General features: G+C 51.8%; 6 protein-coding genes across 6 annotated transcripts; 3 read left to right on the top strand and 3 right to left on the bottom strand.

Annotated features, from left to right (window-relative positions):
- Window positions 1-583: 583 nt before the first annotated feature.
- M431DRAFT_394179 (hypothetical protein) lies at window positions 584-1,736 on the top strand. Its single transcript, XM_024914817.1, has 4 exons — window positions 584-801; window positions 1,099-1,180; window positions 1,365-1,480; window positions 1,505-1,736. The coding sequence occupies exons 1-4, from the start codon at window positions 742-744 to the stop codon at window positions 1,631-1,633; spliced, it is 387 nt and encodes a 128-aa protein (XP_024776774.1). The 5' UTR covers window positions 584-741; the 3' UTR covers window positions 1,634-1,736.
- Window positions 1,737-2,518: 782 nt separating this feature from the next.
- M431DRAFT_493572 (hypothetical protein) lies at window positions 2,519-3,115 on the bottom strand (the record flags this gene model as incomplete). The annotated part of the gene is made up of 1 exon (XM_024917134.1): window positions 2,519-3,115. One exon carries the CDS (start codon window positions 3,113-3,115, stop codon window positions 2,519-2,521), a length of 597 nt encoding a protein of 198 aa, XP_024776773.1.
- Window positions 3,116-4,020: 905 nt separating this feature from the next.
- On the top strand, window positions 4,021-4,320 carry M431DRAFT_493571 (hypothetical protein; the record flags this gene model as incomplete). The annotated part of the gene is made up of 2 exons (XM_024917133.1): window positions 4,021-4,235; window positions 4,296-4,320. 2 exons carry the CDS (start codon window positions 4,021-4,023, stop codon window positions 4,318-4,320), a joined length of 240 nt encoding a protein of 79 aa, XP_024776772.1.
- A 341-nt stretch (window positions 4,321-4,661) lies between these two features.
- M431DRAFT_4178 (hypothetical protein) lies at window positions 4,662-5,925 on the bottom strand (the record flags this gene model as incomplete). Its single annotated transcript, XM_024914994.1, has 2 exons — window positions 4,662-5,776; window positions 5,847-5,925. The coding sequence occupies 2 exons, from the start codon at window positions 5,923-5,925 to the stop codon at window positions 4,662-4,664; spliced, it is 1,194 nt and encodes a 397-aa protein (XP_024776771.1).
- Window positions 5,926-6,394: 469 nt separating this feature from the next.
- M431DRAFT_493569 (hypothetical protein) lies at window positions 6,395-8,793 on the bottom strand (the record flags this gene model as incomplete). Its single annotated transcript, XM_024917132.1, has 6 exons — window positions 6,395-6,937; window positions 7,009-7,982; window positions 8,041-8,321; window positions 8,394-8,524; window positions 8,588-8,714; window positions 8,771-8,793. The coding sequence occupies 6 exons, from the start codon at window positions 8,791-8,793 to the stop codon at window positions 6,395-6,397; spliced, it is 2,079 nt and encodes a 692-aa protein (XP_024776770.1).
- A 438-nt stretch (window positions 8,794-9,231) lies between these two features.
- Window positions 9,232-15,602, top strand: M431DRAFT_112722 (hypothetical protein; the record flags this gene model as incomplete). The annotated part of the gene is made up of 4 exons (XM_024911845.1): window positions 9,232-9,408; window positions 9,464-9,538; window positions 9,604-13,628; window positions 13,688-15,602. Exons 1-4 carry the CDS (start codon window positions 9,406-9,408, stop codon window positions 15,600-15,602), a joined length of 6,018 nt encoding a protein of 2,005 aa, XP_024776769.1. The 5' UTR covers window positions 9,232-9,405.
- Between the last annotated feature and the right edge of the window lie 427 nt (window positions 15,603-16,029).

Genomic DNA, 16,029 nt, shown 5'->3' with positions numbered 1-16,029 from the left:
TGGCCATGATAGCTCACTGGTAGCTAGTCCGCAGCTCCAGCCTCATTGCACACACGCCCCCTCGCTGTTGAGGGCCGTAGGATGAGGATTTTGTTTGCTGCCAGAGTTTCTCGCTGCCGTCGCCGTACAGGTACATGCTGGAAAAAAATGGCTGGGCTGAGCTGCGGCTTGGCTGGGCGACTCCCCTTCGCCATCGGCCTGCTCACGCCTCTTGCGCGCCTCTCGCTCATCTTTTGTCTCTGGCCTTGTCCACCCTAAGCAGCCGCCATGTCACCGGAGATGCTGTCCCGACAGCCAGACTCGCGGCAGAACCCGCCGAATCTGTACCTTGCCTCCGATATGTCGGTACCTTGGAGGCTCGCTGGCAGCATGGTGGACAGAAGCTGGGCTGCCCATTGACTCCATGTTGTAGCTCCCCTACCTAACTGTACCTTAGTTCCCATCAGTACTGTAGCAGTAGGCCCAGTTGGAGTAAGACTGGCCTGGCCCTCCCCCTCCCTCTAGCTGTCGCGCGCTCTCTCTCTCGCTCGCAGTCTGTCACTCCCCTACCTTGTCTTTCTTTTTTACCTCCCCTTCCTCTCTCTCTCTTCTTCTCTTACTCTCTCTCTCTTTGTTCCCTCTCACATATAAAAGGCATCCATTCCCCCCTCTAGGATTGCCCAGCGTCCCTCGACCAAGACTTGCCCTCTCCAATTGCGTATCTCTACACCACCCGTCCCGTCTTACACACAAACCCACACCATGTCCACCCGGAAGCGCACCCGTGACGAGGAGGACGAGGAAGAGCTCGTCTCCCTCCCCGAAGAGGATGATGGAGAAGAGGAAGAAGAGTAAGTCATGACAAGACCCTGCTTTAGCTGCCGGCCATGGTTTGGCCAATGTGCGAGATGCGCCTGGGGCCAATTGAACATTGCTGCCGCTGGTGTTTCGCACAGCCCACGATGCACTCTGGCACCCGCCGGAGAGCTACAGCAGCATCTTCTCTAGTCGCAAGACTGCAAAACACTTGGCGAATGGACTGTGCTGACATTTTTTGCAAGATACGTCTCCACTGGAGACGAAGATGACAACGAAGATGACGACGGAGAAGAAGAGGAGGAAGAGGAGGGTGACGTGGAAGATGAAGAAGAGGAGGGAGACGCTGAAGAAGCTGCTGAGGGTGCAGATGCTCCAGTGAACGGTGAGTTGAAGCCACCCCAATATCCATATCCATCATCAAGGCCGCTCCCTTCGCGCGGTAGCAGCAAGATGCATTTGCAAAGCCGTCACAAGACACCACAGCTCCACGACGCACTGCTGCTACCTCCCATTTCTCCCACATCAATATCATCGATGCGGTGGCGCCGTTACTAACAAGCGAGCAGGCGCCCAACCACCTCACAAGAAGCGCAAGACGGTTGAGGAAGAGGTTGCCAACGGCGAGGGCGCCGACGAGGAAGACGCAGAGGAGCAAGAGGAAGAAGAAGCGGCAGAGGACGATGCCGAAGAGGCCGCCGAAGACGAGGCTGAGGAAGAGGCCACTGAAGCTGCTGCTGAAGCTGCCGCCCCAGTCAAGGACGTCAAGGCCCCCGAGGTCGCTCAGGCCACAGACACACCAGAGCCCAAGGCAGTGACTGCTGGAGGCGACGAGTAAAAGAAACTTTTGATGTTGTTTTCTTTATAAGTCCTTGAAGCTGCACGCACTAGGCAGACAGAATGGGAGTACCTTGTTGTACCATGTTTGGCAATATCGGGGGGAGTACATCTGGATATGGATTTTGGACGGGCGTAACAGGGCCCTATTAGTCAATAATGTGATATTGATCTCTCACCAACGTGCCTTAGTCTTCGGCGGGCGCATGCCTCTGCAAGTAGTCAATGTAAATGCTTCAGGGTTCAGCTTCATTTGTCTTTTATCACCTGGATATGTATCCGTCGAGTGCGCGCATGGTTATTGCCAGGTAGGTAGCGATGCCCAGCTGCCTTTGTCGCGTATCATTTCGGGCCGGGCCGTACAAATGTCCGGGCGTCGGAACGAGGATTGGCGAAATCAAGTGTCAATGTCGCATTTGTGTCTCCATACATACTGGATTTTAATACGAAGTACGAGTTTGCTCTACGAATACATAGAGATTTTTTGATGATTGGTCATTTTGTGAGGTTAAGACCTTAGTACGTTTTCAACACAGGCGATAACATGAAGCGCAGTCGGCTTCCAAGCAGCGTTCACTCGCGAATGACCAAAAGGTGGTTTGATTTGTTATATTCAAGTTCTTTATACCATGAGTAAAAAAAAAAAAAAAAAAAAAGGGATTGATAACGGAAAAAGTAGGTTTGCACATCATTGGCTTTAATTACATTCAATCGAAATTCCATCTACCTCGGCGCCCAGCGTTGGCGAGAACATGGTCTAATGCAAGTTGCAGTTCTAATCGCTCTCTCTAGGCTCTCTGCCGCCAAAAACGCATGCCGCTCAAAGACGAAAGAGAAAAAAACACAAAAAAAAAAAAAATTTCATCACAAGGTCCTCACTCTCGCTTTATAGTTTTTGTTTCGGAGGTTTGCTCTCCGCCTCATCCTGCTCCTCCCTCAAAATCTCCGCAATCTGCTGCCTCAGCTCCTCCGCCAAGTGCTCCGCCTCATCCTCGTCCAATTCCTCCCTCTGCCCCCTCCCAAACATGGTGAAGCTCTCGCGATACCGGCCGCTGGCACGAATCTCGGGCCGCGGGATCAGATGGTAGTGCATATGCGGTACGACCTGCGCCGCCGCCGCGCCGTTGTTCTGCACCACGTTCCAGTCGGCGATGCCCGTGGCGCGCACCAGCGCCGCGGACAGCAGGCGGATGTAGCCGCCCAGGTCGCGCGCCTCCGGGTTGGTCACGTCCGTCAGTTTGGGCCGGTGGGCGCGCGTGCAGAGGAGCAGGTGGCCGTGGCTGAGGGGCAGGATGTCGAGGAAGGCGATGAGCGCGGGCGTGGACAGGACGACGAAGGACTGGGGCGCCGTGAGGTTCGAGGGGAACGGGTTGGGGGGGTCGATGGGGGAGAAGGGCGGGTGGGCGGCGGCGATGGCGCAGAAGGGGCAGTCTTCTTCGCGGATCGTGGGAGGGGGGAGCGACGGGTCGAATGAGGTGTGCATTTTTGCGCTTTGAGAGTGTTGTTGTGTTGTCTCTCGTTGTGTTGATGGCGATACTGCTTGCTGTGCCGTAGGTGTGTGAATTGGACGAATTCCCACGAGAGAGAAAAGGAACAAGGGATTGGATTGAGTCGCCCTCTTCTTTCTGCTGCTCTGCTTTTCTTAGCTTGGCCCGAGACAATGGTCAGCTAGAATCGCAGGGCATGGTATCGATCGAATTGGCGGAAAATCGAAGTCGTAATCAACAGATCCCAGCAAAAGACCAAACCCGCTAAATCGACTGCGGCTAAATCACTGGACTGGATTTTGCAAGGCCTTCAGTCTGCAGTGAACAATGTCGGATTTTCTCGTAGACTGATGGTGATGATTGTTCAAATGGCCATATGTACAGGAGTAGCCAATCGGTTGTAGAGAAATGATCGTAAGATGGGCGATGAGAGAGCGTCTGGGGTCGGCAGGCAAGTCAAGCAGTTGCCGAGGTACTGTATGCTGAGCGTTCGCGGTAGAGCTGTGATTACTTAATGCTCGAAGCTGCTTTTGTGAAGAATCGAACTAACCTGCACAGATGGTTCGTGGGGAAATAGTGACCCTATGTAATAGAGAATTGATCACGAACGATTAATTTTCAACAATTGTATTCAGCTATTCAAGAGTCTAGATATCACAGCCTTGTCTCGTGAATTTAGGCAGCTGTTGAATATCTGCAGGACAAAAGAGGTCACTTCCAAAGTGTAAAGCTCCTACATCACCACCCCCCACCGCCCAATTCTGCCGGACAAAATTCTCCTCCACCGCCACTATTTTCTCTCCTCTTCCATCACTCATCATCCACCCGCAAACCATCGCCCACACAAACCAGCCATCCTCACTCCCACATCCTCACCATCTACATCGAAACAGCAGCAGCCATGCCTCGCGAAGAATACCAGGTCCCTACCGCTGGCGCCGGCGCCTCAGCAGGAGGCATGACCCGCGGCGCGACCGGCGGCGAGCGACACGAGTCCCGCTCCGTCATGACATACATCTGCGGCGACTGCGGCGGCAACGTCACCCTTAGCAAGGACGCGCTGGTTGCCTGCCCGCACTGCGCCGGCCGAGTGCTGTACAAGGAGCGTACCAAGCGGTGAGTTTTTTTACGTGCTTGTGCCGGAGACTGAGGTTTTGCTGACGTTATGGGGTATAGAATGGTGCAGTTCGAGGCTCGATAGGCGCATAGATGGACCGGAAATACTACTCTCAGCGGGAACCGCAGTAAAGAACAATTGAAAAGCAAACGCACATTATAGATCGCACTCGAGGAGTTTTTGGGAGATAATCAGGGATTCACAAAGGGAGTCAGATGTCATTATCAAAGGGGAATTTTTGATATTACTTGTTATGCAAATGCGCGCCCCAAAAGCCGCCTAGATTTTTTTTCTTCTTCTTTTTGCGCACCTCAAATCATGAAAATTTTACATAGCCAAGTTCCTTTGCACCCGTGTGTTCACCTGGTTCCCAAAAAACGCCGTAACTACCTGTACGCCTCTCCAAATGCCCCCTCACGTTTGCGTTACCGCTGCATGTGCAGGTATTTCGCAAAGCTCGCGTCGCCCAAGATGCCTTCGTCCTTGCCTTCCATGGCGGCGGCATATCTAGCCTGTAGACCCTCTTTGGTTGTTTCGTCATCCTCATCGTCATCATCGTCGTTGTCGCTTGGGACATCCACGTCGTCGTCATCGTTGGTGACCCTGATAGGTCCCTTCTCGGCCACGTTCTTGGCGTCAACCGATATGCCCGACATGCCCTGCATCATCTTATCCAACTCCTCTTCACGGGTCTTCTTCTTCCGCTCCTCCCTCTCTTCCCTTCGTCGCTCCAGCTCCGGCAGATAATCGTCCAAAAACTCCTTTCGCTTTTCCTCAACGGCCTCGAAGAACTCGTCGATACCCGTTCCCATTCGCGAGCTAACACCCACCATGCTGAGATGCGAATAGAACTCCTCCAGTACCAAACTCATAGAGTTGAGTAGGCTGCCCATGTAACCGCTTCCACCACTTCCAAAGCCTTCTTGGCCTCCAAATGTGTCGGAATTCTCATCGCGGCGCAGAGCTTCTTGGAATGCTTCGAAATCTGTCATCCACTCCTTAGCAAAAGAAGCGTCCTTGACATCGGTCTTGTTGAAGACGAGGATCATGGGAAGTTTCGTCTTGTAGAGAATGGAACAGGCATAGAGCATGTTGGACATGAACGTCGATGTCGAAGCAGTTCGTGGTGTATCAATGATGTAGGCGATAACGGTAGGGAATGATGATGCAAGGGATTCCAACAGAATAGTTCCCGAGGCGGACCATACAAAAGCTTCGATTTGACCCGGCGTGTCAACCAGGATTCGGTCGATGGGCTTGCGTTCGGGGTGTTCGGGGTCGGGCTTTGAGCGCTTCTCCAGCAGATTGACAATCTGATCGACCTTTGTAGCGAAGAGGTTGAGCGATGTTAGAATACCTCCGTTGGGTCCTAGGTTGTACTGCTTCATGACCTCCTCATAGTTGACCGAGTCTCGAATGTCGATGTTGCTTTCGAAGGGGACGTTGAGAACCGCGGGGTCAAGATTGATGACATAGGGAGGTGTATTTTTTGAGTGAAGATGAGCGTTGATTCTTTGCATAAAGGTCGTCTTGCCCGAGCCTATGATTTGGCGCAACAGCGTTAGATGGTTGCATGATGCGAGGAGAGAGTCGCTGCTATGGAAGCTTACCAGCCATGCCAACGCAGACAATGGCGGGGGGCGACGACGCCGATATCGATGGGGCGCCGCCGGTAGATGATGAAGCCATTGTGAAACTCGAGAGAGCTGTAGTTTATCGTATAGAGACGCCTCGAGAAACGAGAAACTGTAGTCAGAAGTGCTTAGAAATGCGGTTGGGTGAAGTGGTAAAAAGCTTGGCGGGTCGAAATTTTGGATAGAGGAAAGATTTCAGCGGCTTCAGCGATAAAGAGCTGCCCCGCCTGCTCCCTCACTGAGCTGCCCACTAACGGAACCCCTACGGCGTACAAGGCACGGAAACAGCCCCGCGGTGACGTCTGTAAAATCCCATTCGATGTAATTATATAAGGTAAGCAGCCTCAACCTCCATCACCAACCTCAATACCGTTGCATGCTGTTTAATATCTTGGATATGATATGCTGCCCTCTGCTAATCGCTAGGTTTCAATGTGCCCCCCTTTTAAAATCCCGTCCACAGAGCCTCCCTCCAAATCGAAGGTCCCAGCCGGTTCCCCCTTTTGCAGCCATCGTTCCCCTTATTAACCATCTGTGCCGCTGCTGCGGAATGTTGCGCAAAGAGCCGCATAGTGGTGCGTCAGATCAAGCACATGCTGTGGCAGGCTTGTTGCTTGGATAATGCTCCTGACTTTGACGGCGCCTTCATCCTCGATCAAGGTCCGGATGGTATGCAGGAGCTCCGGGCTGAATTCGCTGTACCACCTGTACTGCCAGGTAACCAGTCGAATCACTGCCGCCACCGTCTCTCTCGTGCTCTTGGTCTTTTCAAAGACGCGGAGCACGCCGGCCAGGGCCTTGGGGCTGAAGCGGAGGGACAGGCAGGCGCGGTATGCCTCAGCGGCCTCATCAAAGTGCTGCAGACGTTCCGCGAGTGAACCAAGAATCTCCCACTCTTCTGCCGACTTCTTGTATTGTATCTGCTGCGCGCGGTATTGAGCCATTTGCGTGCGCCAGATTGTGTAGACCCGCAGATCTTCATAGAGAACCATGAACAAGCTATCAAGCCAGCGCTCGCAGAGCCGTTTGGTGTTTAGTTTGGAGAGATGGTCATCGGCATTGGTACCCTATACCATCAATGTGTCAATAAATAGAAATGGCCCATAGTTTACGCAAGGGAGCTATCGTCTTGACTCACATTCTCATTATCGGCCTTGACCTCGTCCGGGTCCACTGTACTGGAAGGCTTCTCAACTCCACCGCCCTCTCCGTTGGGGGCTAATGTCGTTGCGGCCGGCTCCGAGGCCTTCTCATCCTCATTGTCCGAGCCCTCGTCTCCGTTCGTAGTTGGGTCTGGTGTGCCGCGAAGGCCATCCATACTTGGACTCCGCTTCGGCTGGGCAGCCTGGGTGGCTTCTTGCTTCTCGGTACGGTACTCATCCTCCATGACAAAGACGTTGCTGCGAATCTTTAAAAGTTGGTCCCAACCAATCTTGGACGTCATTTCCGTCAAGATGCTGTACGCCTTCTTAAATGTGCCGCGGTAGGATGCTGCCCTCAGACTCAGTAAACTCGGGTCGACTTGTTCTGAGTATCTCGACTCTGGTTCGCTGTCAATCTCATCAAGGCGTGTTTCGGGAAGGGTGGGCAGGTGAACGTCTCTCGGCTCGGGCATCAGAGGAGAGTCCTTGTCCTGGTAAGTGAACATGGGGCACGAGTTTAGGATTGTTAGAGCATTTTCCCAGTCCTCCATGGCAACATAGACTTGAGCCAACCTAGCCCAAGTGCCAAATTCGCTGGGAGCAGCAATGGTACTGCGGTCTGCACAACCGAGCGCCATCTTGAGTCTCTCCTCCTTCAACTCCGGTGTCTCGGCTTTCAAGGCTTTCTTCAAGAGGAAGTCTGCCTGTGTATCAAGCATGACATAGTCCATTGGAGTTTGTTGAAGCGATTGATAGAGAACTTTTACTCCCGACACTTCCTCATGGCCCATGAACATCACTTTTGCCAACAGCGAGGCAACCTCGACACTTTGAGTGCGAAGCTTCTCGAAGAGGTTGATGCCAGATGTATAGCGGCCAGTAGTCTCGAGATACTTGAGTAATCCGGTGGTGAGATGATTTGATACATTCGTAGGGACCTGAACAATAGAATCGGATCCCAGTTGCCACCCTGTAATGGTATTAGCCTGCCGTCGTAAACAACTTCAACCTTCTTGAACTCTTCGTACCCCTAAAGAAGAGCTGTTCGGCTGCGTTAAGAAAGCGATGCTCAGTCTCTGTGTTAGTGACGGGATTGAATCTTCGGACGCCGACAATCTTGCGGATGCTGTCGCCACTACCATCGTCGGCGTACGAGTATGCTCTTAGGACGCTGCAAAGATATGTTTCCAGCCACAGGTCGTCTGACGCCTTTCGCTTCTCGCCTCGCTCGTCCACACAGTAACTCTCAACAGTTCCGGGAATCGACACATGCACCCGCATGTCTAACCGAGAGAAAGCATTGTAGCAACTTTGTCAGTGTTAGCATCCCTAAGTTTTCTATCGCAAGCAGCAATCGCATAGGACAGTCTCCGCTACCTACCAGTATACACCCTCGACGATCCTGGTGGTTGTGTTTGGGTCATGGTCTCTGTACGTCAGCGTGTTGATATAGGCCGCAAGACTTGCCGAAGACGACGCATCGACACCGGTAACGTGATGGTAGACGCCGGCCTGTAATTACACCTGAACGTTAGCTGCGCTGTCTCGTGCTCCGGGATTGTCGCTATTGCTAACCTGCTTTCCCGGATTGCGCACTGCTTGCTTCACAAGATGCACAAGATCCGGCGGGCCCAGCTCTCGCAATGCTGCAAGCGACTCTGTCCTGGCATCGATCGACTCGTGGAGGACGTCCTCGGATAATCTGGTGAAGTGTTAGGCGGCGTCGTGTGAAGCTGTCAGTTACGGCGGGAGGCTCACTCAGGCACTGCTGGCGCAACCATGGCGGCAAGCAGGCTCACGCAATTGCGCGGTCAATGGGATGGAGCTGGAATCGAGAGATTGAGGGTTCGGTCAAGCATGCAAAGCAGCCATGCAGAGCAGCAACCGTTGCGCAAACCGTGGGATTGGAGGAGCTATCGAGCTTCGAGCAAGGATTCTTGGGCCACACTGACCACGTATGACCAGCCTCGCTGCGCCTGCACGTGGAGCCAAGGTACATACCAAGGTACGGCATTACAGGCCTCAACTGATAGCGATCCACGCCTATATTTGGCCCCTGGCGGCGGCGTCTTAGTCAGCTGTTGGCGCGCCACATCCCTCTGCTACAGTGCTACAGCGGCTTCTCAAGCGCTGAGCTCCAAGCGGTGCGGTTCTACTGTGGACGCTGCAGGTAACTTCGATACTGTACAGCACAGGACACGACAGGCCCTGATCCATGGCTTAATCTTATCGCCTCGGGCCAATTGAATTAACGCGACGCGCCAGGTTGATTGAGCAGTGCAGCCAAACGTCATTCAAGGGCCAGATGAACCCCCGGCTTCCAGGAACCTGCAACTCCAAAACACACCATCGCGAATGCTGGCTTTGTCAGTGTTCGCATATCGCTTGCGATCATGGTGCGTCCAATTGCCTTGCTCCTCTGGTGATACTCATGTTAACCCTTTGCCGCAGCCCGCCTTCCAGGCCATCAACCTTGAGCCGGAGGAAAACATCGACGAGCAGATCGATACCACCAAGGAGCTTCACGTGAGTTGCACACATACATACTATCGACACCATACAAGAATCCCAGATGCTGACGCCTGCTGCAGGTCGACGAAGCTCTCAAGCGCTTTCAGAATGCGTTAAAGCTCCACGCGCAAGGCATACGGTCCCGCGAAGCCGCCAGCGCAGCCTACGACGAGCTTTTCGAGTCGGAGATATTCAAGTATCGAGAAGCGAAAACCGACTACGAGCGAACAGAGCTACAGAGCGATGGCCAGGCGGAAACTTCAGCACCCGAATCGTTTGCCGATGGACTCGATGTGGCCGCGGGCGGCGCCGATGGAGTGGCTGCTAGTCTTGCGCTCGCACTTTACCTCTCCTATAAGAACTACGGACAGTTTTACCTGGACAAACTGAAAGATGAGAAAAGCTCAAATCCTGAATGGAGCAACAAGCTCCAGATATACTATCGCAGCGACCAGGGAAAGAAAGTTCTTGACAGCTGGACTTCGGCCCTGGATCAGGACCCTTCAGATCCAGAGCTATGGAGAAAAACGGCGAGATTTGCTGGCGCAATGAATAGCGGGAGAATCAAACGATACTGTCTGGAGGCTGCAATAGAGCTAGATGATGATCCGGCTGTAATGGAGGTTGAACCCCCCTCTCTCGCGGAGAGCTTGGCTGGGGAGCAGCTCAAGATGTACTTGAATCTCCTCGGCGACGACATGGCATTGTCACACCCTGCCATGGCGCCTTGGCTAAAGAAAAAATTACCGTCAATATTGAAACGTCACCTTGACCCTATCCCATTCTTGCCAGACCCGACCTCGACCCTCTCCATTCCACCAGAAATGCAGATTACCCAACAGCTACTATCCGTCGACAACGCCGATGAGACCATATCCATTGCGAGCGACGTAGAATCGTCGAGCAAGAATGTTGAATCGTGGTCTGATCTCGGATTTGAGCTCATGAAATGTGTTGAGAGCACAAAGGATGCTTTGGAAGTTTGTAGACTCATCTTGCAAACGGCCAAGCAGGATACAGAGATGGATGAATCGCGAGACGAGACCACCAACGAACCCCAGAATGGCATTCAGCCTGAAGGGAAGAAAGCTGCAGATACAAATGGCAAGGACGAGAAAGCGTCTGTGACGCCACCAGTCGAGTCGAAAGGAAGCCAAGCGTCTGACATTGTCGATGACGCTACCAAAGGCTCTGACGGGACACAAAAGGAGTCAAACGCGCAGCAGTCAGCTAGGAAGCGATCACAGTCCGCTGCGGGACTACCAGACGGGGCTGACGAAGAGAATGTGACTGAAAAGAGGAGCAAAAGAGTCCGTAGGAGAGCGGAAACGTCTCAAGCTGAGGAAGCTCCTGATCCGAATACTCTTATTGCTAACCAACTTCGGCCTTTTCAAGAAGCTGATCAGCATCTCTTTACCATGACGAAGAACTTACTCGAGACCATTGGAGTTGAGGATAAAGAAACCTTTGAGTACCTCGATGAGGTTATAAATCTGTGCGTCGCAGAGGATCGGTTGTCCAAATTCACTCATGTGGGAGCCAAAGACTTGCGCACGCTGATTGCCGATTTCAAAGAGGACGTTGCCATGGTTTTTCTTAACAAGAAAGAACAAGCGACTCTGGGGCTCTCTTCCTTCTTGGAGCATGCCAAGACTGGATCCGAGGATCAAGCTGTGAATGTTCCTTTCGATGAAGCCAAAGGTTTGAGAGATTTCGCTCAGAGAGTGGAGGAGAGGCATGACTATATGACAAGTGACGATATTGTTTTTGAGTGGATGAAGACAATAAGCTCCAGTTATGCCTCCTTTAAGTGGTCAGATGCTATGAAGACTGCGGTGGTCCAGATGCTGAACACGACCGACTCATCGTTATACAAGCTGGTTTCGGAGGAGCTGCAGTATTCTTCACCCGAAGCACTGGCTGACCTTGAATCCTTAATCCCCATGGTATTTGAGCTCTACATTGACATTTACGAGCGAATCACCAACCCTAGCAGCGCTGTTGATTACGCAACTCGCATGGAAACCAAATATCGACTTCAGCGATGGCTAGATTTAGCATCGGCATATATGCGCTTGATGAATCGCCCGCCAACCGACCCCCTATGCGTCAGGTTTTTGTGGGCGTCGGTCTTGGTGTCATCGCTCTCGGACAATCCAGTTAGAGAGCACATTCTCCTCTTGTGGACATCGCTTCGTGATTTCCTGTCGGAAGAGAAAGTAGACACGCTGACTCTACCAAATAATGTGGTCATGCCAACCATCTCGCCGGCGGCTGCAGATCGAGAGATTTCCAAACTTACCACCATGGATTTCTTTCTCAGCCTTTTCCAAGAAGGGATGGAAAGCCCCGTTCACGTTATTGAAACCCTGGAGCCTGTTCTTAACCCTTCATCCGTCTGTATATCAGTAGAGAAGCAGGACGATTTGGCAGACTCGGATGCCGCGTCCTCGGCTGATTCAGAGTCACAGAAGAACAAGCAGTCCATATCGGACTGTGCAACTCAAGGCATGCGTGACCTATGGAAATTTCTGCGTAGCAGCAGCACCGAGCTGAGGCTATTTCTGTGGTCACGACTTGGAGATGCATACGAAGCCATAAAATATACAACCAAGAGGTTCTCATGCCACCTCAGAAGCATTGAGCTTATTGTGGCGGATCTGGAGAATGAAAAGTACGCCAAGCTGCCTGACGAGTCTCGCCTGCTTCTTTACATGAGGACCTTGAAGTCACTCGACGAACTGCTGATTCAGGCACTAACATTGGCCTTGAACGACCCCTCTGCATTCGACATCATCGACGACGACCACCTCAAGTCAAGCTGCAGTGCTCTTGCCAAAGTGAATGCTATTCTTCACACTGCATTCTTGTGCGAGGACGAGGTCACGATCGGAGCCAAAAAGGCACCGTCTTCGAACTCTACATTCCAGTCTCTCATCACCAAACTGCGAGAAATGCAGGTCCGCACCTGGTGTCTACAGTTCACCATGTTTAGGGCAGGACTGCCTCTTCAAGAGTCCATTGCTCCGGAAAAGGATCTGGCAGACTTCCTCGCCGCCATTCATCAAGTAATTGGTCTTCGAAAGTGCTGCAAGGCGTCCAACAAGATCTTCCTTAAAGTGATGCGCATGGAACTGCTTAAGAATAAGAATATTGAGAACTGGGAGGACTACCTGGGGCAGGTGGTTTATGACCTCTATGGACTCAAACTTGGCGTTGGAGTATGGGAGGTTCAAGATCATGGCTGTCCGCATGAGAAGCTCGAGAAGCGTCAGACGATGCAGCTGGTGGAAAAGGTTATGATCCTGGCAAATCGCATGCCAATGAAAGACCTATTGAAGTCGGATCTCAAGACGGCCATTGACCATATGCAACAAACTATTGGACAACCAAAGTCTACACCCCAGATGATCCATAACCTGCGCAACTTTACCGAACTCGTCAAAAAGCCCATCCATCCTCTTCGACTGTATCAAGCGTTATTCGGAGAGGTATCGGTAGATGCTGTTTCGACAAATACACCGGAAGCTGCGCTGGCAAAACACGGCTGGTTTTTCTTGCTTGGAATGATAGCACTGACCAAGTTCAAAGCCGTTGATTTGAACCGACGCCAGACACCAGGTGCAACAGACGACCTTCGCATAGGAGCCACCTTCCTGAGGCTACAGCTACAATTCAGTTCAGATAGTTGGGAGTCGTGGTTCCGGCTGGCCGAATGCTTCGATTACGATCTAGACGAAGCAGTGCTATGGACTGCTGACAAGATGAACAAGGATCGACCCGAACTGGTCAAATTTCAGAGGAACGCAATTCACTGCTACACGTTGGCCCTGTCGCATTCAAGGTATCAGGAGATTGAAGTCAATGACGAAGATCCGCTACATGACTTGTATCACAAGTTTGGAATGCGTCTGTATGCCTCAAGTCGAGAACCATTTGCTATGGAGCCCTTCCAGCACTCCGATCAAGAGCGTTTCTTTATCCAGAATATGGGCGCTGGGACATTCAAGAGGATTCTACACGAGCAGATGACGGAGTACAAAGTATGGAAGTTTGCTGCCAAGCTTTTCAGAATGGCCATAGAGCGCAAACCTGGGAACTGGAAGTAAGTGTTGTATCAGGCAGATTATATGTGACGTGAGACGATACTAATTGCTGGAATAGGAATCCGTATATGCTGGCCAAGTGTTATTGGAAGATGTACCAGACACCAGAGGAAGAGCTCGACAGCAGCGATAGCGGCACCAAGATTGGAGTCCAAACGGTGCTGAAAGCGCTGAAAGACGCCGTCAATGTGGCTAACAACGCGAGAAAGTCCCGCAGTAGCGACCCAATACTCGAGCCGCATTACAAGATTGTGTCTATTGTGCACAAACTTGTGATGCGAGGGGATCTCCCTGCCAAAGAAGCAGCCGAACTTTTGTCGGAGCAACCCTTTGGCGTGCAATTCAAACCGGATGATATCTTTGCTTCATTCTCAGAACCCGAGGACTGGGAAGAGTACATTATCCCGACGCTCGTGAAGCTCAAGGAGAAAGATAAGTCTAACTGGCAGCACCGGATTGTCGCACGTCATGCGAAGATTCTATTCGATGAGAGTAGCATGGAACAAAACAGTGACATTAAGGTGGCGGCACAGGCTGCTTTTGCCATCTTGAGAGAAAACATGTTCACCAAGACGATGGTGATGAATGTATGGAAATGCGACGCAGAGCGCCCAGGCCGTCACCATGTCTTTACCGAACAATATGTGCGATTCATGACCAATCTCCTCGTGATAATGTCCGACAAGACAAACCTGGAGCAGCTGCTTCGTCGTCTCCGGAAGAAGGGCGCAGATTTCTATCACTTTGTCGACTTGTGGCAGTCCTGCTGCATGGCTTATCTGAAGCTGCTGAGAGACACATACAATATCCCCCATCCCACCGATGATGCTTTCAAGGCACTGTCTACTGAGGAGTTTGAAATCATCAGCGAGAGGATCACTGAGTGGGCTGCTCGTGACGAGGCAAACATTCCAGCCTTTAACTGCATGAAGGAGGCCATCGAATTGAAGAAGCTTAATGCTAATTTGATGAAGGTCGCCGGGATCGACGACTTGATTAATGATTGTTACTCAAAGATTTATGTCGATGTGGCTGCAACGTTGCCAGGACAGGAGCCAAGCAAGATTATCGAAGAGCGCAATCAGGCCAAAGAGATTGCTGCCAAGCTTGAGGCGGCGGCTGCGGCCCAGGCCCAGGCTGATTCCAAGCCAACCAGTTCTCTCAGCAACATACTCAATCCTCCAAGCACTCATGATAGCCTTCCCGGCACTGCGACGCCGTTGGAAGGAGAAAAGTCCGAAGCAGCACCGCGGACTCGGAAAACGGGAGTTCGTAGGCCGGACGTCCTTCGGAAAGCGGAACAAGCTGTTACTCGGTCTCTGGAAACTCCAAAGTTGGCTCTGCCGAGAAGCCGTGTTGGAAGTATGTCGAGTGCTAAACGCGAAAGCCAGACGCCAAACGCGGGTGCTAGTGATGCCGACAGCGACGAGGAAGAAGGACCAGACGCACAAGTTAGAAGAGAAGCTGGGGAGGATACTGATATGCCAGACACGCATGCATACGAGGAGGATGGCCATGATGGCCATGACGACTCCAAGTTGGAGGACAAGGAAGAAGAGCTTGAGAGTGATGACGCGCATAGTCTTGACGATTCCGCTGAGGAAAGCGACCTGAGCGATGTTCCGGATGACTATGAAGAGGACGTCCCACCGAGCTTGATGTTCCCGCACCTGGGACGGACTATTCAAAGCGGCGAAACTAGTGGTGAAGACGCTGATAGCGAAAGCGAAGGCGACGAAGAAGAGGACGAGGAGGAAGATGATGAAGACGACGAAGAGCACGGAGATGACGAAGCCGAAGAAGCTGAGGAGGGCGAGGAGGAACACGAGGAAGGTGACCACAGCAAGGAGATTCATGAAGATGGCGAAGAGGAAGAAGAGGAAGAGGAAGAGGAAGGCCATGAAGAGGATACCGAGATGGCGGAACCACAAACGCCGGCAGATCACGATGAATCTGTAGATATGGGAACGTAGACTTGTTCTTCGCAGTGAATTTTGATATCTTTTTTTGGGCGGCAGAGGAGGGGGGGGTTGCTATATTTGCTATTGGGTTGGGTAGCTGGAAGGGATTTGGTATGGTTCAGGATGCGTCTTTCTTGACTTGGACTATTCTGGCGTACTTAATAAAACATGGATTCTTGTGTCTGCTGCATGTCGTAATTTATTGAAGATGGTGATGCTGTTTGTGTTTGATTCGGTGGAGCAGAATCTACAATTTCACTTTCATCTTTCAACATTGACGGTATGATAGAATGATCAAGTAAATTGAGAAAATACGAAACACTCCGTCTCCAAAAGTTGACACTAATCAGATAAATGCACCTTATAACACCCGTTCTGTTTGCCTTTTAAACACCATTGTTCCACAAAAACTTTTCTCATATCTTCCTTTCTTTTCCCA

Source organism: Trichoderma harzianum, assembly GCF_003025095.1.
Source record: "Trichoderma harzianum CBS 226.95 unplaced genomic scaffold M431scaffold_4, whole genome shotgun sequence".
Classification (NCBI taxonomy): domain Eukaryota; kingdom Fungi; phylum Ascomycota; class Sordariomycetes; order Hypocreales; family Hypocreaceae; genus Trichoderma; species Trichoderma harzianum.
The sequence above is the reverse complement of the archived record's forward strand: the minus strand, read 5'-3'. Positions and strand labels throughout refer to the sequence as shown.

Bases quoted from the DNA above. Each gene is read 5' to 3' on its own strand.
- M431DRAFT_394179 (XM_024914817.1), top strand. From the start codon at position 742: ATGTCCACCCGGAAGCGCACCCGTGACGAGGAGGACGAGGAAGAGCTC. The intron at 802-1,098 runs GAAGAGGATGAT...GAAGAAGAGGAG, and splicing joins AAGAGCTCGTCTCCCTCCCC to GAAGAGGAGGGTGACGTGGA. The intron at 1,481-1,504 runs GCCGAAGAGGCC...GCCGAAGACGAG, and splicing joins AAGAAGCGGCAGAGGACGAT to GCTGAGGAAGAGGCCACTGA.